The sequence below is a fragment of the Crinia signifera genome, chromosome 2 (genome assembly GCF_055691185.1).
Source record: "Crinia signifera chromosome 2, ASM5569118v1, whole genome shotgun sequence".
Taxonomy (NCBI): Eukaryota; Metazoa; Chordata; class Amphibia; order Anura; family Myobatrachidae; genus Crinia; species Crinia signifera.
In genome coordinates this window covers 188,658,198-188,679,694 of record NC_139218.1, presented here as the reverse complement: position 1 = coordinate 188,679,694, position 21,497 = coordinate 188,658,198, and the positions used below count along the sequence as shown (strand labels likewise).

The window sequence follows — 21,497 nt, the reverse complement described above, 5'->3', positions numbered from 1 at the left end:
GTGCCCTCACGAGTGGAATAATACAAGTGGAGAAGGTGCGGCACTCGGCGATGTTACAGAAATAAATCACGGAGCCATATGAGTGGACAACGTTTCAGTTGTATTAAACAACTTTTTTTCAAGTCATACATGCATACAAAGAGTGAATAACATACCTTTATAGAAGACATGCATAACCATAGTGAGCAGTGCAGGACGGCGCCGGGCAGGACACAGCGTCAGACCGGGGGCCGCCACTAGTGATGACGTCATTGCGCAGCCGCGTCATTCACGTCAGATCAGTGTACCCTGTCACCATGGGAACTGGTCAGGGAACAAAACAGGAGGACATAAGAGTTAGCAATGTAGCTGTAATGCAACAAACTGTACAACATCATATAATAAGCAATCACAAGCAACGATGTGTAACAGGACAATTACAAATAGAAAACAGAGGCAAACAATTACAATTTAGCGAAAACACGCATATGACAGCATCTCATTAAGCCCTTTGGGAGCAATTACATCTAATTTATGAATCCACTTAGCCTCACATTGGATGAGTTTAAGGGCACGATTGCCACCTCTGATAGACAGGGGAATGGTATCAATGATACGGTATCTCAATGAAGATAAAGGATGCTTGGCAGTGGCGAAATGGCGCGCCACAGGTTGTTCACTAGTGCCAGTGGTGAGGGCTTTGCGAATAGCAGAGCGGTGGGCTGCCATGCGATCCTTGAATTTACATTCGGTTTTCCCTACATAGGATAAACCGCAGGGACACAAAATTTGATAAACCACGAATGTGGTATCACAGTTGACATGGTGTTTAATTAAGATGCTTTTACCCGTGTGGGGGTGAGGGAAGGATTTCCCTGCCAGCATAAATTGACAGGTTACACATCCGCAACGGGTACAACCCATGGGCATCGAACTCAGGAATGTTTCCGTCTCATGAGAATGTTTAATTTTAGACAAATCTGTTTTAACCAGCCAGTCCTTGAGATTCCTCCCGCGGGAATAGCATGGCATAAGCGAGGAGTTGGAAAATGGCAGTTGGGGGTCAGACTGAATGACCGGCCAATGCTTTTTAGAGATGGAATTAATGGTGGGAGAAGCAACATTATATTTGTTAACCCATGGCAGTTTGGATGTTTTGGGTAATGCAGTATCCTTTTTCTTAAGTAAGGAATTTTGGTTAAACAGCAGAGCTTTCTCTTTGGCCTTGACAAGGTCAGGATACCTGTATCCTCGTGTTAAAAACTTGGAAATGAGGTCATCTATCTGTACAATGGCAGTTTCACGGTTGCTATTGATACGCAAGATGCGAATCATCTGCGAATATGGCAGACCGCGTTTTAGACCAGACTGGTGACAGCTAGAGGATAATAGGGGAAGGTTCCTATCGGTATCCTTCTTGAAAAGGGTGGTACAAATGTCACTGTTAGTGAGCGAAACAGTAACGTCTAAGAAGTTCATGGTTTCTTGACTTGCTGAGAAAGTGAATTTGATGGGGCAAGAGGAGGCGTTATGGGTAGCTATCAAAGAGGCAAATGCTTCATGGGATGCAGACCAGATAATAAACACGTCGTCTATATAGCGACCTAGGAATACAGTGTTCTCCATGATATTGCTATGATTATAAAAAACATCATCTTCAATAGCATACATTACAATATTGGCATAGCTCGGAGCTGCGCTAGAACCCATCGCACAGCCCCGAGCTTGCCTGTAGAACTGCCCATCATATAGGAAAAAATTATTGGTGAGGACTAATTCCAGGTCAATTCCAGGTCAATAATCACATTGATTTGATCAAGAGAAAAAGAACTTCTACGTATCAAAAAACGTTTAGTAGCTTGTAAACCAAAAGAGTGGGGGATGGAAGTGTACAAACTTACTACATCCAGTCCAATGAGCCAACAGTTAACAGGGATGTGTTGCAGTTCTTTGAGCTTTGATAGGAAAGAGCCAGTGTCCAGCAAAAAGCTTTTCTCACGTTGAACCAACGGTTGAAGAAGGGAATCCAAAAAAATTGCCGTGGGTTGGAAAAGGGAATCGCGGGCGGCGATGATGGGGCGCCCGGGGGGATTGACCAAACGTTTATGGATTTTTGGGAGGGTGTAAAACAAAGGGACCAAAGGAAAAGATGGGATGAGAATGTCACAAGTGGCTTGGGTCATGAGTCCAGAATGTACCGCTTGCTTAAGCGTGGTGGCCAAGGACCGTCTGAAAAGAGGAGTGGGGTCTTTAGACAATAAGGTATAGACCTCTCTATCAGCCAATTGGGATTCTGCTTCCCTGCGGTAGTCGGTAATGTCCTGGAGGACAATGCCTCCTCCTTTGTCCGCACAACGTATTATTAAGTTGTTATTCTCTGACAGAGCTTTGAGTGCATAACGTTCTGCTGGGGTCAGATTAGGATGAATGGGGGGAGGTTTAACAGTATGTGCAGCAACCTCTTGCTCAACCATTCTTACATAAGTCTTGATGCTGGGATTGTACGACACCGGGTCGAAAGTGGAAGGGGCTTTAAATTGCTGGAGTTGGGAAGGAAGTGATACCTGTAAAGGAGCTTGAGGCTGGTCTTGGAGTGCAAAAAACTCTTTGAGTTTGAGATTGCGATGCAGGTTAGTGCGTTCAAGGTTCCACTGAAATTGATCAAAAGGGACTGTCGGCACAAATGAAAGTCCTTTGTTCAATAAACTGGTCTCACTGGCAGATAATGTATGTGATGATAAATTGAAAATTAGCGACTTGTCCCCAGGGGGGGTTTCGGAACACGTTGGTTGCCTCTTGTTCTGTCGACCACAAGGGAAAACCGAATGTAAATTCAAGGATCGCATGGCAGCCCACCGCTCTGCTATTCGCAAAGCCCTCACCACTGGCACTAGTGAACAACCTGTGGCGCGCCATTTCGCCACTGCCAAGCATCCTTTATCTTCATTGAGATACCGTATCATTGATACCATTCCCCTGTCTATCAGAGGTGGCAATCGTGCCCTTAAACTCATCCAATGTGAGGCTAAGTGGATTCATAAATTAGATGTAATTGCTCCCAAAGGGCTTAATGAGATGCTGTCATATGCGTGTTTTCGCTAAATTGTAATTGTTTGCCTCTGTTTTCTATTTGTAATTGTCCTGTTACACATCGTTGCTTGTGATTGCTTATTATATGATGTTGTACAGTTTGTTGCATTACAGCTACATTGCTAACTCTTATGTCCTCCTGTTTTGTTCCCTGACCAGTTCCCATGGTGACAGGGTACACTGATCTGACGTGAATGACGCGGCTGCGCAATGACGTCATCACTAGTGGCGGCCCCCGGTCTGACGCTGTGTCCTGCCCGGCGCCGTCCTGCACTGCTCACTATGGTTATGCATGTCTTCTATAAAGGTATGTTATTCACTCTTTGTATGCATGTATGACTTGAAAAAAGTTGTTTAATACAACTGAAACGTTGTCCACTCATATGGCTCCGTGATTTATTTCTGTAACATCGCCGAGTGCCGCACCTTCTCCACATATATATATATATATATATATATATATATATATATATAGCAAACTGCCCCCCCCCCCCCCCCCCCCATTGTTAACGCCACTATCATTGTGAACCTGAAGCGTGGCGAGCGCAGCGACCTTTTCATACCCCCACTATCCACGACGGCGTGGAGTTGTATTTATATAGTGTGGCAAGCCACCGAGCCCGAAGCATGGCGAGCATTACTTCAGACGTATTGCGCGTCCCCACGCGGGGCTCGCTGCGCTTGCCACGCTTCGGGCTCGCTGCACTCGCCACACTATATAAAATCAACTCCACGCCGACGTGGATAATGGGGGTATGAAACGGTTAACATTAGGGGGGGGGAGGGCATTTGACATAGAATTTACCCATCAGGGTTTGTATACAATCAAAACTTGGGTATGGGGGGGCCATTTAACATTGGTTACTATGTAAAATCGGGTTCATCGCATTGGTCGCATTGTATGCCATTATAACCCGATTTTACATAGGAATTTAACATTACATACAATGCTTACAATGTAAAATCGGGTCGGTTGCGTCGGTCACATCGCATGCCATTATAATGGCATGCGATGGACCCGATTTTACATTTGTCAGGAAACCTCAAAAAAAGCCCGAAATCGGGTCCGTCGGGTCCCATCGCATACCTTAAGTTAAGGTATGCGATGGGACCCGATGGGCGCCGTGCTAGTAAACAAGTACCAAACAGTCAATACGGCAAGGAAAATTCTTATACTCCAGTAACGGAGATCTTTATAAATAAAGGGACTTAACTGAATTACCCGATAACATTGATATGAATGTGGTAATTTGCAGTTAGCCTGCACCAGTTATCTCATGGTTGAATTTCCATGAATTGGTTGGCTGTTTTGGGCAGACTGCTTATTGTACTTGAGACACAGGATGAAAAAGGGGGGTGTGGCCCCGGCTCACTTGGTGAGATGGGACCTAAGGCGCCTGACAGGAGCTGTTTTTACCCAGCTGCTGCTCTGAAGAGGGATGGTCAGTCCCGTAAAAACCAGAGAACTTGTTTTGTTTTTGTTCTTTGAGACACAGGATGACTGCTTTGCAGTCCATTCTGCCAAATATCTTTAAAAAAAAACAAAAAAAAACAAACATGTACTGCTATTGTTCTTCTTGAAACATACCTACACGTTTGATTGACAAAAATGTTTTATAAACAGAAGGCTCTTCTAACAACCTAAGTGAAATCCACGATACTACTCCATTGCTTCAGGACAAGGTGAATATATTGTATACTTGATTTTGCAAAGATTTATTTTGTGTACTTTTCATATTCTCTAGTAAAAGCTTAATTTAAAGATAATTGTAAAAATGTGATAATAAAGGAGTATGACATTTAAAATATAACTTTAGCTAGTATTAAAAATTCTTATGACCTAAAAGTATAATGGCATGGTAATTTTACATGCAGTTAAATACAGCAATTAATGAAAGTAGATTAATAAATTCCTTTTTGTGTAACTGAAGCTGTGTACACACCACAGTGACTTTCTGCAGTTCCACTAACAGAGCATTAGGGGAAGCAATTACTGATTGACCACTTGATATGGCAGTCCAAATGTCATTGCAGGACAGGTATTTGATTTTGTCTGCCCAGCTGTGATGTCCGTCCCTGCACAACTGGCCAGATGCCCCAATATATCTGTAAATATATCCGTGTTGCAGGGATAAGGCATTATTTCTGTGAGCTTGGCTGTTCAGACATATCGAATGTACACACCCGCAGTCTGCTCACAATATTTTAGCCATTTGATGGAACGGCAGATATATTGCTCAATGTGTACCCAGCTTAAGTTAAGTGTTCTGTTATATGAGTATGTCTGGGGTGCATGGGAAAATAGACTCCACACAAACCACAGTCACATTACCAAGCTTGTTTCAAAGCAAACCGTTTTAGAATATACAAAAAGCCTCCCCAAGTGCAGAAAATATAGCACCAAAGAAATCATGTACTGTAAGCATAGTTTTGTTCCTGTAATTAATGATCATTAATTAATCATCAGTTTGTGAGGCCAGATTAACACTTCTTTTGTTTTGTTTGTTTTACAGTTGCCAGATGATGATTGCAGTGAGGATTCTTTCATTGGTAAGAATGCTAGTGGATTTGTTTTTGTTTATTATCCAGTACAGTGGTTCCCAAACTTTTTTGAATCATGACACCTAGAGTATCAAAATTTTATTTTGCAGCACCGGGTGTGGTATGGAATCCTGACCGCCAGTACTGTGACAGGGGGGGAGGGGGGCTTGCTACTCTCGCCACAGGTTCTATTCTTCCTTTATGGGGGTCGTGGGCTAGCCCATGTCAGTCTGAATTCTGATTGTCCAGCAGTCATTCGGCACCTGTAGCCCCCTAGGCGAAAAGTTTCTTATTGATAAATTTAGAAATTAATATTAAAATAAGTAAATCTTGTGTAGATGTCATCCTTAATAGTGTGGGTTAAGATTTGCTTCTGTTTGTCCACATATTTTATGACTGGCAGCCACCAGCACCGGTTTTGCATTGACCATAAATAATTTTAATTGGTCCTGGACCACTAACCTAAGGTCCCCCTGCAGGTCTCCCAAGGCACCCCTGGGTGCCACAGCACACAGATTGGGAACCACTGATCCAGTGTATACGGCTAGCCAAAATTATTGCTCGTCTGAATAGCCCTAAAGTAATTCTTACTTTTTTATTTCTCTTAGGAGGAAATATTGGCAATGAGTTGGTGCTGCAAAAGGTGAATTCAAATAGATTATATTTATACCAACCAACAAGCTGTTTTGTAGTGACATTGTATGGGGATTTGAAAGCTCTTCCATACTATGATTGTAAGCTCGGTCCGAGGGATAAAAGTAAGCAGTTGCTTATCCAATTATCTGGACACTGGTGTATATTCAGGCAATCAGTATATTCCTCCTACAGGGTGCATAAGCTCCACTGAGCACTTGTTGATCAAAGCAATCCACTTTCAATAGAAATCAGGGTTTACTTAAGGCATTGAATACTTGTTAGATATTGTTAGATATTCTGGTATAACCCATATTTTCTAATGTTTATAAAAGTCCATGTCAACTTTCATCAAGAGAATTCAGTATCTACACAGGCGTTTACAGGATAACCTGAATCACTCATTGCCACAGACCTTAAAATAGAACCGAAGGGTTTCTGATCTTGCCCTCTGATCTTGCATTTGCTTACATTCTGAATTTTTACATATAAATAAAATAAGCCAACAGTCTTAATAGCTCTTAAGTATAAATAAGTCTAAAAATCGTCAAAATAGAGGAGAATCCATCCCAGATCAGAAAAGATTGAGATATTTATTTATTTTTATTTATTAACAGTTTCTTATATAGCACAGCTTATTATCATTATTATAATTTTATTTATAAGGAGCCACAAGTGTTTCGCAGCGCTGTACTTAGGAACAGTATAGAGAGACAAAACTTGGCATTCCATTGAATAAATAACAAAAATAGAGTACAGGTAAAGAGCGCCACAGTTCAATACACATTACAGCTTAAATATAAGTAGTGAGGACTCAATCAACATACTACTAGAGGCTTGTGGCCAATGATGGAGAGGAGTATGCGGACAAAGATGGTTACTGAGGGAAGAGGGCCCTGCTCTGAGGAGCTTACAATCTAATAGGAAGGGAAGACAGACAGATTACAAGAGGTGCAGGCAAGTGGGTGGTGGCTAAACATATTCCGTTGTGCTTTACAAAAGTGATACAACAAACAGGGTCAAAAGCTAGGTGGGCCCTGCTCGCAAGCTTACAATCTATAGGGAAATAGGCATTGATACATTAAGGATAGAATAGATACTGTATTCTTTATTGCTTCGATTCCACCAGAATGCAAGGTTCTATGACTGGTTCTGGAATTTGATAAGCTTGCCTGAAGAGGTGAGTTTTTAGGTAACTCATATAGGTTTGAGGACTGGAGGAGAGTCTTATTGTGCTTGGGAGGGCATTCCACAGAGTGGGTGCAGCCCGAAGAAAGTCCTGCAATCAGGAATGGTAGTGAGTAATGAGTGTGAATGAGACTTAGATCTTGGGAAGAGTGTAGAGGTCGTGTTGGAAGATATTTTGAGATAAGAGATGATATGTATGTTGGTGTAGTTTGGTTTATGGATTTGTGTGTAAGTTAAAGAATTTTGTATTGAATACGGTAGAATACAGATAACCAATGAAGTGACTGACAGAGTAGCTTTGCAGAGGATGAACGTCTGGCTAGGAAGATTAGCCTTGCAGCTGCATTCATGATGGACTGTAGTGGTGAGAGTCTGTATTGGGGAAGGCCAATAAGGAGACTATTGCAATAATCAATGCGTGAGATGATGATCGCATGGATTAGAGGTTTTGCAGTATCTTGTGTAAGGTAAGGGCGAATTTTGAATATGTTTTTAGGTGCATGTGGCATGATTTTGTGACAGATTGAATGTTGAATACAAAGGAAAGTTCTGAGTCAAGGACAGCACCTAGGCAGCGAGCTTGAGAGGTACGAGTTATTGTCATATTCTCAACAGCAATAGAGATATTAGGTTGGTAACTACTATTAGCGGAAATATAATTCATTCTGTTTTTTAAATATTAAGTTTGAGGTAGCGAGATGACATCCAGGATGAAACAGCAGAAAGGCATTCAGAGACACGGCTCAATACAGATGGGGACAGGTCCGGGGAGGATAGGTAGAGCTGAGTATCATCTGCATACAGATGATACTGAAATCCAAAAGAGCTGATTAGTTTGCCAAGAGATGAGGTATAGATTGAGAAAAGCAGATGACCTAAAACTGAACCCTGAGGTACTCCAACTGATAGAGGTAGCGAAGAGGAGGTAGAATCAGAGAAACAACCACTAAAGGAGCAGTTAGATAGGTAGGATGAGAACCAAGAGAGGGCTGTGTCTTTAAGACCTAGGGATTGTAGTGTTTGTATGAGAAGTGTGTGGTTAACATTGTCAAAAGCAGCAGAGAGATATATGAGCTAAATAAATAACATAGTACATTGTTGGAAGCAAATAGCCATAGCACTCCATAAAGGAGTCCTATAATGTCAGGTCATATACTGAAAGACCCCTCCTCCCCCCCAAGTGCTCTCATGAACAGTATTGAAAAGAAGAGGACAAAATATTGAACACCGCATGCTAATGTAAAAATTGGGATAATAAAGGCCCATAATAATGATAAAAATAATGTTAATGTTATGACTAAACTAATCTAAGGATATAGAATGGGTCTGGCCTACAATAAACATGCATAGCGTTATTGCTGAATGAGTCCAAGGGGGTGTTTAGTTTAACAATCATCTTTCTTAATTCCCAGTGATTGATTCCTTACCCTGTACAGAAGGGCTGGGCAACACCGGCCCTCCAGATGTTAGTGAACTACACATCCCAGCATGCCTTGCATCAGTTTCAGCATGGCCACATAGCAAAACTAATGCAAAGCATCCTGGGATGTGTAGTTCACTAACATCTGGAGGGCCGGTGTTGCCCAGCCCTGCTGTACAGGGATGGGAATATGGTCTGTGACAATCTTTTTAATTGAATTTACAGGGAATTTCATTTTAGCACAGTGATCTGCCATGGTTTGGACGCTGAATCCCAAAAGTAGTAATTTTCTATGGCCAATCTATTTAAAAGCCATATATTCCCCATAGGTGCTCTTATTGTTCCTACATGCAACTCCTTACTGTAGTTCATGCATTTAATGCTGCCTACTCCACACTCCGTTGGGTTTATTTCATAAGATGGGAGTTCTATTTCAGATGGTATGTTGCTATGGGCAACCAATCAAATTCTAGCTATTATATTTTAGAAGGTGCTAAATAAATACGAAGTAACAGGGAGCCCCAGTGAGTCTGTGAAGAGAATCGATCATACGCCGATGTATCGATTGTCTGATCTATTAATTACCTTATTTGACCTCAGTGTGAAGACCCCTTAGAGCTCCGTGAGAGTGTAACCTCATATGATATGACCAGTAACGATGACCACAGATACAAGGTTGAACTCTGATTTAATGATGACGAAAACAACATATTTATACACAACAAACGACGCTGGTTCAATTACATGATTGGTTAATATTTGGTGCAGAGGTAGGGAAATAGCAGTGTCTTTGTGGGGTGGCTTATACATCGCCTTGTGTAGTATTCGTTAGTTATGAGAAAGCACAGAATGTACAGTGTCTAAGGAAAGTAACAAAGTTTATGATAGCAGCGAGTACTGGAAAAGAGCCAGGATATAACCACCTTGAAATCAGCAGGGACAGACATAGAGAAACAAGATGGCTGATTAACCCTTCAATGAAAACAAGATGGCTGATTAACCCTTCAATCCCCTCTTAGAATCAATGTCCTTTTTAGACAATTTGATTCTTGTAGATGGCATCTTGTTTGGTACGATGGATTTTAACATATTCACTATAATCTTCTGGTGAGGGAAGGCTTTTGGCGAGATCAGTGTACATAGCAGGTGTTACATTATCCAGGTACTTGGAACCAATCTTCTTACATATGGGAAAGACACAATATCCTACTATCATAAGTACAATAATTATAATGAGAATAAACATGCCTATTTGTGTTAGTGCGTGTTTCCAATCGTTTAGCCATCCAAACCAGCTACTCCAGGGGTCCGTGACACCTGAGTTCTTCTTGAGTTCGATGGATAAATCTTCTAGATGTTTAATAGCTAGGGTAGTTTTCCCATTAGGACCTGTGTTGTCTGGGATATAAGTACAGCATCCATCAATCTTACCTATGTACACACAGGTTCCTCCTTTCTCGGCAAGCATCATATCTAAAGCCATACGATTCTGAAAAGTCATTTGAGAAGTGGCTTCTAACTGTTCAGCTATACCTTTTAAAGCATCTCTAGTATCATTCACAAAACGTTGCTGGTTATAATATATGTAATTTATCCAATTCACATTCTTATTGATTGTCACCTGGGGAAGCAGAGACTCAAAGCCAGCAGCGACTTCATCTCGAGCCTTGAATTCATCTGGAACTCCCCGGGGGACACCAATAGTGTCTATGTATATGTGTGGATCGAAGCTTTCCTTTGGAGCTTCTCTTTTGTTTCTGGAGTTTGTGTTAGGTTTATCTGTGGGAGGAGGCTCAGGCAAATCGGCTGGGAGAATGTGTATGGGCATAATGATCTTTGCCAGGGCACACTCTCCTTTCCAAGGATTATCCAGCTTTGTCCTGAGTCTCATGTCTCCACAAATAAAATAAATATCTCCCAAAGATTTCTTCATGGTGGGTATGGTGATATGTCTTCTTTCAGCACAATACCCATCAGGAAACAATTTCAATTGTACAACATTTTGATCAGTACTATTAGAGAAATAACAAGTGTAATTACCGGGGTAAATAGTTATAGTACTACCAGGGTTGGTATTCTTTGTCATAATGGGGTATTCCTTTTTCCATTGTTCACATTTGGCTTCTTCTATTACAGTGTCAGTGTATAAACTAAAAAAAGCATTTATCCTGTTCAGGTGGTATGTGTATGGGTACAGTACCTAAATGGGGTCTGGACTTTCCACACACATAGCAATCAGTTTGATTAACCTTGCGGGCATTATTCTTCATCCATTCTAACCAATAGTTTACATCAGAGAAACCTGTTTCCATAGACATGGTATCTTCATACGTGGGATTATTAATGGCTAACATATCATTAAAAGTAGTGACATGTGGTTTAAGGAATGATGGTGGTGTTTTAGGTTTTACAGTGGCTTTGAGGGCGGTGTATTCTGGGTTATCGTACATGTCCTTTAAATGGAATTTTCCTCTTGGGCCCCCGTTTTCCCCTGATTGATATTTACCCAAGACATATAGTCCGGCATCACCGGGGGCCGGGTTTTCTAAGTTAATGATAAATTGGCCATTGCAGGTGCCCTTTTTTCGTAGGGACATACGGGCTAGTAAGGATCGACCATTGGACCATTTATGGATGCCAACATCGGGGTAATATCCCCAGTCTTGGCTGATATTAAAGGCAGTGGTATCTGCTCTAGTGTTCCACCCAACAGCCCCCCATGAGTTGCAAGAATCTCCCCAGTAAGTACTAGTGACACAGATATATACGTGACTTACAGCGTGTGGTGTGTGTTGGATGTTACACAGCCAGGGCAGCGGTGGTTCTTCTCGATTCCCGCCTTGATTGTTTGAACAAGATACAATATCACAATAAGAAAATATGAAAGTAGCAACAGTTGTACTAGAAGAATTATACCAGAAGGTAAAACGTCCATCATTCTGAGTAATATCAACTTCAGCAAAACAGTTATAAAGAACAAGCCCGAATAAAATCACTAGGGCTAAGGTGGGGGGAGTCATATCCTGTAGCGTCGTCCTCGGCTTCAGAATGTTGTACCCCTGATTCCTCATCACCTCCAGCCGGCAGGTCTTCTCCAAGTTGGAGGTCAGAGCCACTGGCTCCCGTTATTACCTCTCTCGTCCCGTCTGTGTCAGTCTCGGGATCGGTGTCGACCTCTGTGTTGACGTGTGGTGGAGGTGGAATTTTCTTTACTCTGGATGCATGGATCCACGTTGGTCCTTCGTCGGTGAGGACAGCCGTCCTGGTAACCGCGACCACTTCTGTTTCTGGACCGTAGGTGAAATCTCCGGGGTGCTTGTTTCTCGGCAACACTTTCACTACGACCTTGTCTCCAACCCTGAATGGGTGAGTGGGTATCTGTGGATGAGAAGGATTCTTAAAGATAACATTTTGTTCTAACTCATTAAGTTTCTCTATTAGGGATCTAATGTACTCTTCTCTTATTACGTCTAGATCTCCCTCAGTTGTAACTAGTGGTTTCTTTGCCCAGGGCGTGGGAAAAGGTCTGCCCATTAGTATTTCAAAGGGGGAGTAACCTAGAGTCTTTTGTGGTGTCATTCTAATTTCAGCCAATACGATAGGAAGGACTTGTTTCCATTTTGCAAATGTACCTCCTGTCGCTTTACGTAGTTTATCTTTAAGAGTACGGTTCATGCGTTCCACGATACCGGAACTCTGTGGATGATATGGAATGTGAAACTTCCATTCTATTTGCAGTGCTTTGACTAGTTCTGCTGTGACCTTGGCTGTGAAGGCTGAACCTTTATCACTATTAATTTAAAGCGGGCATCCCCAGCGCGGAATGATTTCTCGCGTGAGTATGCGGGCTACTGTTTTTGCATCTTCTGATTTAGTGGCATATGCTTCTGGCCACCGAGAAAACATGTCGACAATGACCAGGGCATATTCCTGTCTTCCTGCATTATTGATATGTGTAAAATCGATTTGCAGGTGAGTGAATGGAGTGGTTGGGTATTCTAGGTGCTGGTGTCTTGCTTTGTCTGGGTTATTTGGGTTGTTTCTGAGACATATTATACATCTACTGATGTATTGTTTAATGAGATCTTTTGCATTAGTAATGTAGAAATCATTGGAGAGGAGTAAAGTAGTTGTTACTATACTATGGTGTCCTACTCCGTGGTAGTGTGCTATGAACAATGATGCACTGGTTTGGGGTATACATGGTTTCCCCTCTTTGCAGATTAATCCAGTCCGTGGATTCTTCTGCAGTATTGGATATGTCCAATCTGATAGATCTGAATTAGAGGCAGCAGCCTGTAATTCTGTCAGTAGGTATGTATCATCTAACGAAGGAGGCGAGATGACAGCAAGAGTGAGGTTATATGTTGCTATAGTGGCAGCACGTTTAGCAGCGGTATCAGCAAGAGCGTTGCCCTTGCTGATATCATCCTTTCCTCCAGTGTGTGCTTTACAATGAAGGATGGCAATTTGAGATGGTAATGTAATTGCGTGTAAGAGATCTGTGATGAGTTGCGCATGTGATATGCCTTTCCCATCAGCGCCAGTGAAGCCTCGGCGTTGCCAGATCATACCATGATCATGAACAACTCCGTAAGCGTATTTGGAGTCTGTGTAAATTGTGACAGGTTTGTCTTTGTAAATGTGACAAGCTCGAGTGAGTGCAATGAGTTCTGCAGCTTGTGCTGACTGTAAGGGGACTGTCTTTGCTTCAAGGGTGGTGTTTGGAAGTTTAACCACTGCATATCCTGCCTGGTACGTGTTGTCATTGGGACGGCTGCAGGAGCCGTCAACAAATATTATGTCGGCATCGGGGATAGGCACAGTCGACATGTCTTGTCTGGGTGAAGTTTCTGAGTCAATTGTCAGAGTACAGTCATGTTGAGGCGGCGCCTCGTCGTCAGGTCCTTTAAGACCTAAAAGTGCGTTTAGTACAGGGACAGGTCCTTCTGTGTTTGTTGCGTATTTTACAGTGAGAGAAGGGTTCCCTAGTAGGAGTACTTCATAGCCGCTGAGTCTTTGGGCAGACATGTGTTGTGTGTGTAGACCTTTGAGGATGGAGAGGACATTATGTGTGGTATGTAACACAGTAGGATGTCCCAATGTAAGTGATGTGGACATCTCAACAACCATTGCACAGGCAGCCAGTGCTCGAAGACAAGCTGGCATTCCTTGCACAGTGACAGGCATTACCTTTGAGAAGAATGCGACTGGGCGCATTTTGCCTCCATGAAGTTGGGTCAGTACACCCGCCATAGTTGTACATGTGTCCCTTGCAAACAAGTGAAATGATAACATATAGTCCGGGAGACCAAGCGCGGGACTCTGTACTAACATTTCTTTCAATTTTTTAAATGCAGAATACATTTCATCTGACCATTGTATAACCTTGGGTTTGTCTTTGAGTGTGCATTGTCTCAAGATATTATCATAGTAGGAACAATCAGAGATCCACTGTCTGCAGTAACTTACCATACCCAAGAAAGACAACATATCCTTCTGGGTAGTTGGGGTGACCAGGCCCAATACAGACTGTATGCGTTGTGGACTGATTTTTCTTTCTCCCTCAGAGAGTACAAAACCCAGGTAATTGACATGCGTTTTACACCATTGCAATTTTTCTCTTGACACTTTGTGTCCACATTCTGCTAACCAGTTTAACAATGAGATTCCATCTAACCGGCTGGTCTCCTCGGTGACACTACAGAGAAGCAGATCATCTGCATACTGTAGCAGGACAGAACTATGGGGGGGGTGCCATGGAGCCAATGTGGCTTGGAGGATTATGCTATAGACCACTGGAGAGTCAATATAGCCTTGGGGTAAACGACACCAGGTTAATTGTTTACCTTCAAATGAAAAAGCAAAGAGTAATTGGGTCTCTGTGTCTATAGGAATGCTAAAAATGCGTTTTTCAAATCTATGACATTAAAGTGGGTTGCGTTTGCAGGGATTGCTGAGATGAGTGAATTGATGTCAGGTACTATGGGTGCAATAGGAACAATGAGATCATTTACTTTTCTCAAGTCTTGTACGAATCTAACAGAGCCATCGGCCTTAGCAACAGGGTTGATAGGTGTCGAGTAAGGTGAGACAATGTACCTGAGTATGCCTTGTTCGAGGAAGTCATGTATCATAGGTCTAAGACCTTCAATCTTTTCTGGTGAGAGTGGATATTGTCTGCAAAACACGGGTTGTGTATCTGGTTTGAGCTTGGCTTTGTATGGTGTACAGGGTATGAAGCCAGTGTCATAAGGGCCAATGGCCCAAATTCTATCATCAATTTGATCAAGTGAGTTGTCCAGAGTATTTTGTAGTGACACAAAGTGTGGGGAGGTGACTTGGAGCTCACTCCCTTGTGGAGAGGGTGAGATGGAGATGTGGAATTTACTAAACAAGTCACGGCCCAGTAAGTTAACAGGACATTCTGGGATGATCCTGAATTGGTGTATCCCTAAGTGTTTTCCCTTGTCAGAGCGTATGATAACTGGGTCAGTCAGGTATGTGTCAGTGGGTATCCCGTTGATTCCCATTGAAGGAGTAGTCTTTTGCAGTTCACCATCATAGTTAAGAGAACACAAAACACTGGTTGTTGCCCCACTGTCTACTAGAAAGGACAGTTTTTTATCATCAACATATAATGTGATGAGGGGTGAATCTTCCCAATGAGTAGTGAACTGTGCAAAAGATGGGATACCCTCCTCCGGGCCCCGTCAATGTGCAGGGTCAGACCAGTCCACTCTGAAACGTACATGGTCTTGAACTGATGTTGAGTGTGGTCTGTATGGTCCCTGTTGGGGTCTGTGAGTGTAAGGTTGTTGTGGTTTCTGGGGAGGGAGTGGACAGTCCCTAGCCCAGTGTGTATTCCGGCCACAGTTGAAACAAGTTGTTTGTCTTGGTACTGCACCAGTATTGTTGTAATCTCTGTTGTATGGAGGCGCACGGGGTGTTGGACCCTGAGGGGGTCTATATGGTCTTTTCTGGTTATTTTGTGGGATCCCCCTATTTGGTCTATTTGGTGGGCCTCTGTTATTATTTTGGAAGTTGTGAGTAGAAGTGACGACAGTCTTCTTCATATCAAAACATCCAGCAGATTCTTTTTCATATAAGTGCTCACTAAATTCAGTGAGTTTGTCAGATGTCCAGGTAGAGACATTCTGTTTGACTGGCGTGGAAATGGAGGGGTGTAGGTTATTGGTAAAGGTGGAAATGAGTAAAGGGAATATTTCAAGAAATAGTCCCGTTTCCTCAGTCCAGCATCTTTTAAATCTCTTCCAAAATTCAGTGACTGTAGGTTTCTATTTACATGAAACTGCAATAGGCAGCGATGTTCAGTGTTAGGGAGAGAGAGACCAATACTGCAGCTTCCCCCTCAAACCCCCCTCTTCCAGCAAAGACACAGAAGCCTAGCAGGAATCCGCCGTACACCCTGAGAGCTCAATAGAAAATAGATCTTTCAAAGCTGAACTGGTGTACGGTGATTTCATTCCACATGTCAGTTATCTCCTGTGCTTTGTTAAGGGGATAATCTGCAGCTGTTTACTATATTGCAGGGATCGGGGTTTTAATACTGGGGACTTGATTCCAGTCCCATCTATTATATTGTCCACCTCATGGATTAACAAGGTAATAATTTGTGGGCAACATACTCCTTACATATTTCACTAGGTAATGGGGGTGGATAGACTGTTTTATTCTTACTATTATTTCCACCCATGTCGGGGTATGATTGTGTATCAATATTTCTGACTATGAATGGGAGCGTGGAAAGTTCTTAATACTCAGACCAGGGGCACCGTCTTCAGTCAGGCAGGTCGGGACCTGTGGCAGCAGACTGTGAGGGTTGGTCTTTATCTGAATATTATATGAACTATATTTCCTCTAGATACATCCCATTAAATATAAAAGTACAAAATGTTAGTGAAACAACAGACCGTCTACGTGACGGTGGACAGAGTCTTGTTGTTATGTTGCTGAGAACTGTATGTGAAGCCTCACGTTGCGTTACTCCGAGAAGGAGAGCATAAAGTCCGCAAGTCTGTTGGCATACAGTAGTCAGATTAGACAAATGGTGAAGTTATTGTGCGTGAACTTACCAGCCGCACGGTTTACAAGGAAATACAGATATCACGAGTGTGTATACTCACCAATCACACAGGGATATTGAATGAAAGAAAAACTTATACTTTAAGACAATACAATAAAGACAATTGGCCAATAAAGAATGGGCGTTCAAAGTGAGGTACTATTTAGACTAAAGACCCCAGGTCTCCTTCGTACTCCAAGTACGGCATCTGATCCCAGATCAGGTTATGTGCACAAAAATAGAAGACTTTAACTTCTATGATAGAAGACTCTAACTTCTATATAAGACATTCAACATACCCCAGGCATGGTGTCACAGGTTCAGGATCGAGTATGTCCGTAACCTCACAACAGATTCAGGCAGACTGTAAAATCTTTATGACATCTGTGTAGGAATGGACCTCGCATCCCGGTGGCCGAGCCCCCACTTGAAGAGAATCGATCATACGCCGATGTATCGATTGTCTGATCTATTAATTACCTTATTTGACCTCAGTGTGAAGACCCCTTAGAGCTCCGTGAGAGTGTAACCTCATATGATATGACCAGTAACGATGACCACAGATACAAGGTTGAACTCTGATTTAATGATGACGAAAACAACATATTTATACACAACAAACGACGCTGGTTCAATTACATGATTGGTTAATATTTGGTGCAGAGGTAGGGAAATAGCAGTGTCTTTGTGGGGTGGCTTATACATCGCCTTGTGTAGTATTCGTTAGTTATGAGAAAGCACAGAATGTACAGTGTCTAAGGAAAGTAACAAAGTTTATGATAGCAGCGAGTACTGGAAAAGAGCCAGGATATAACCACCTTGAAATCAGCAGGGACAGACATAGAGAAACAAGATGGCTGATTAACCCTTCAATGAAAACAAGATGGCTGATTAACCCTTCAGTCTGTAATACACTGGAAAGCAGAAGTGCTATCTTGGTTTTCTCTTATGTCCATAGGATATACTGGGGAATCAAGTAGACAATGGGGTATAGATGGGTCCATAGGAGCCAGTGCACTTTAATAAAATTTAATATCCTGTGTGCTGGCTCCTCCCCTCTATTCCTTGGAAATGGTTTTTATTTTATTTTTACAGACAGTACTGGCTCACTACCAGTCTGTCTATAGCGCTGAGGTTGTTCATGGTACAACCTCTTTCAGGGTTAATGGTCTGTGACCCACTGACAGGACTCCGTTCCTGAAGGGTGATGCACAGCAGTTGCATGGTGACTAACGAGCGCACCCGCAGCTCAGCGCCAAACACAGCGCTGCCGAGATCTCCACAAACGGGACTTCCCAGACTGTCTGGCAGTGAAAGCGCTCTCCTGAACAGTGAAGCATCTGCACTCTCTTGGGGGCGGAGCTTCTGGGGAGCGGTACCAGCAGCAGCCGGCACCATCTTCTACAGGGATACAAGCACTGCAACTATGCAGCATTGGGGCCCTGATACACTGTGCTGGTAACATTAGGTTATAGGGGCCATATTGAGAGTCGATAGTCCTGTTGCAGGACACACTCTTCAAGTCTGTGTTTTACAAAAAGCCTGGAAGAGATAAATCTCTCCATAGGGGCTTCTGTGCCGGTTCTCTCTCTCTCTCCCTCTCCCTCTCCCCACCACCCCTCTCTCTCTCTCTCTCTCTCTCTCTCTCTCTCTCTCTCTCTCTCTCTCTCTCTCTCTCTCTCTCTCTCTCTCTCTCTCTCTCTCTCTCTCTCTCTCTCTCTCTCTCTCCTTCCCTCTCTCTCCCTCTCACTCCCTCCCTCCTTCCTTCCTTCTCAGGGTCTGGGCAGCTTACTGGGAGGTCATACCTTTGCATTGTATATATAGGTACAGTTTATTTTTACTGTTCTGTTCTATTAAAAGGCAGTATGAGCAGTAGCAGTGTTCAAGAGCCTGCTTGGCTAGAGTTTATAAAGGTTTATAAAGGATATGATGTCCTCCGTTTCCTCTGAACTTGCAGTTGCAAAGGAAGAGAGACTGGATCTGCAAAAAGACAGTCTCTGATTTAATGGCTGCTCCCTCTACACATAGGTCACAGCCTCCTAGGTTAGCTCCTCAGAATCACACACTCCCCCCTCTCCTCAGATCTGACTCAGAGGAGGGAGACCAGGAGGAGGGGGAGGTGGATACTCCTGAGGAAGCCCATTCTCAAGGAGTAGAATCTCTTATTTTTGCTATTAGGGAAGTGCTCAATCTCCCCGACAAGGAGGACAGGAGAGTATGGGAAAATACACCAGCAGTGTATACTTTTGTGTTCCGTCTGTCCAAAAAGATAGATTTAACTGTCCCGTGCATGGCCTCCCTATAAGACGCCGGGATAGAAAGTTAGACACTACTTTAAAGGCTATTTATGTAGTAGCAGGAGCTTTGCAGAGGCCTGTCATTGCTGGATGTTGGATCACAAAGGCCATTAGCAAATGAGCCGCTGCGGTCCAGGCTGACCTGCAGGAGGATGTTCCTCAAGTGGACATGCTTACACTTCAGGAGTCGGCTGACTTCTTATGTGAGGCCCTAAAAGAGATAGGCATTGTGGCTGCATGCACGACTACTATGGCTGTGTCTGCCCGTAGAACCTTATGGCTACGCCAGTGGGCAGCCGACCCCGAATCAAAATTGGGGGATTGGGGTAGAAGGCTTTGTTTGGCAAAGAACTTAACAAGTAGATATCGCAGGCCACTGCGGGGAAATCTACTTATCTGCCATGGGCACCTCCTTCTGAACGACAGAGCTACCCCGGTCCTTCCCTGCAGTCCTTTTGTACCGCTAGGTTTTGGTCAAGAGCATGAGGAGCCTCAAATGCTGCCAGAGGCACCAGAGGAAAACCCTGAAGACCAACCGCAGCAGGTTGTCAAGAGCAGGGACTTGCCACTGCTCCCGCACAACCTTCCGTATGATGGTTCCTTCCTGCTATGGGGATCTACTGGTAGGGGCACAGCTACAACACTTCAGTCTGGTTTGCAGGGCTTCTTGTCTGCATCTCTGGGTGCTCTACCTGATTACTCAGGGGTACAAGATAGAGTTCGCATCTCTCACTCCTCTCAGATTCTTCAAGTCAGGCTTGCCCGTTTTACAAGAATCTCAGAAGACTCTATTAGAGGCCATCCAAAAACTGATTCAGTTACTTAAAAACTTTCAAGTTCAAGATGGAGTCTTTAAGGGCGGTGATTTCGGGCCTGGAGGAAAAGGACTTTCTGGTATCATTAGATGCCTATCTCCATGTACCAATTTGGCCGCCTCATCAGGCTTATCTTTGATCTGCAGTTCAAAAAGACCACTATCAATTCTGGGCCTTGCCCTTCGGGCTGTCTACAGCGCCATGAATATTTACCAAGGTCATAGCGGAGATGATGCTATTTCTTCGTCTGAATGGGGTGAATGTTGTACCTTATCTGGACGACCTCCTGATCAAAGCTTCTACCAGAGTCCTGTTGGAGCACAGTGTCCGCATCCACCTCCACTCTATTGTGGATTTGGTACTAAGTCTGGGTTCTCGAAGAATATAGATAAAGCAGAAATCTCTACCTTCAAACGCAACTGGCTTTAATTCCTGCGGTACAAACGTTTTTTAAAAGAGTACTTAACATCCAGACCCTATTTGTTTGACTGGTGGTGCCTTGGGATTTGTACCTGGTTTTGGAGTTTTTACAATCCTCATGGTTTGAACCTCTGTCCTCAGTTAATATCAAGTTTCTCACGCGGAAAACTGTTCTGTTGCTGGCTTTGGCGAGGAGAGTTTCGGAGCTGGGGGGGGCCTTTCCTGCAGAAGTCCGTACCTAATCTTTCAGCTTTGTACGAGGCCAAAGTTCCTACCAAAGGCGGTGTCGGCCTTGCATATCAGACAGCCCATTGTGGTACCAGCGGTCACGGCTGGTTCCGCTACTCTAAAGTCGCTTGATGGGGTTATGGCTTTAAAATGTTTCATGGACTGCTTGTACCAGAAAATCATAAAAAAATTTTATTCCTGTTCAAAGCCAACAAGATTGGCTATCCTGCCTCAAAACAAACTATCGCTACGTGGATTAGGATGACAATTCAGCAGGCGTACACACAAGCTGCTGTCCAGGTCGTGCTTTTATTTCAGCTTATTCTACTAGGTCGGTGGGCTCTTCTTGGGCGGTTGTCCGAGGAATTTCAGTTCTGTAGTTCTGCAGAGCGGCAACTTGGTTGGGTACCCAACTCCTTTGTAAAGTTCTATAGGTTTGACACCCTGGCCTCAGAGCATCTTCAGTTCGGCAGTTCTGTTCTTCAAGGGACTCCGCAATCTCCCGCCCATTGTGGGAGCTTTGGGATGTCCCCGTTGTCAACTTGATGCCCGAGTATACCCTATGGACGTTAGAGAAAAGAGCATGTTATATTACCTACTCATCCATTTCTCTTAGTCCATAGGGTATACTGGGCGCTCTCCGCTGTGCTTCGTTTTCCCTGTGTTGGTCAGGTTTGATTGCCTTTTTTTTTGTCTTGTTATACTGCTTGTATGTTGTGTTTACTTCTACTAATGTTTCTCCTCTCTGAGTATGATGACCGTCTCCTTCTTGCACAATTTTTCCTAGACTGGGCTGTGGG

General features: G+C 43.4%; 1 protein-coding gene across 7 annotated transcripts in view; it reads left to right on the top strand.

Moving 5' to 3' along the window:
- LOC146060320 (uncharacterized) overlaps positions 1 to 21,497 on the top strand; it is a 267,579-nt gene that overhangs the window by 228,791 nt on the left and 17,291 nt on the right. For all 7 annotated transcript variants that reach the window (XM_083173388.1, XM_083173389.1, XM_083173387.1 and 4 more), the window contains exons 6-8: positions 4,694 to 4,752; positions 5,583 to 5,619; positions 6,219 to 6,253. In XM_083173388.1, coding sequence (XP_083029514.1) covers positions 4,694 to 4,752; positions 5,583 to 5,619; positions 6,219 to 6,253 — 131 coding nt within the window. The remainder of the gene's footprint in view (positions 1 to 4,693; positions 4,753 to 5,582; positions 5,620 to 6,218; positions 6,254 to 21,497) is intronic.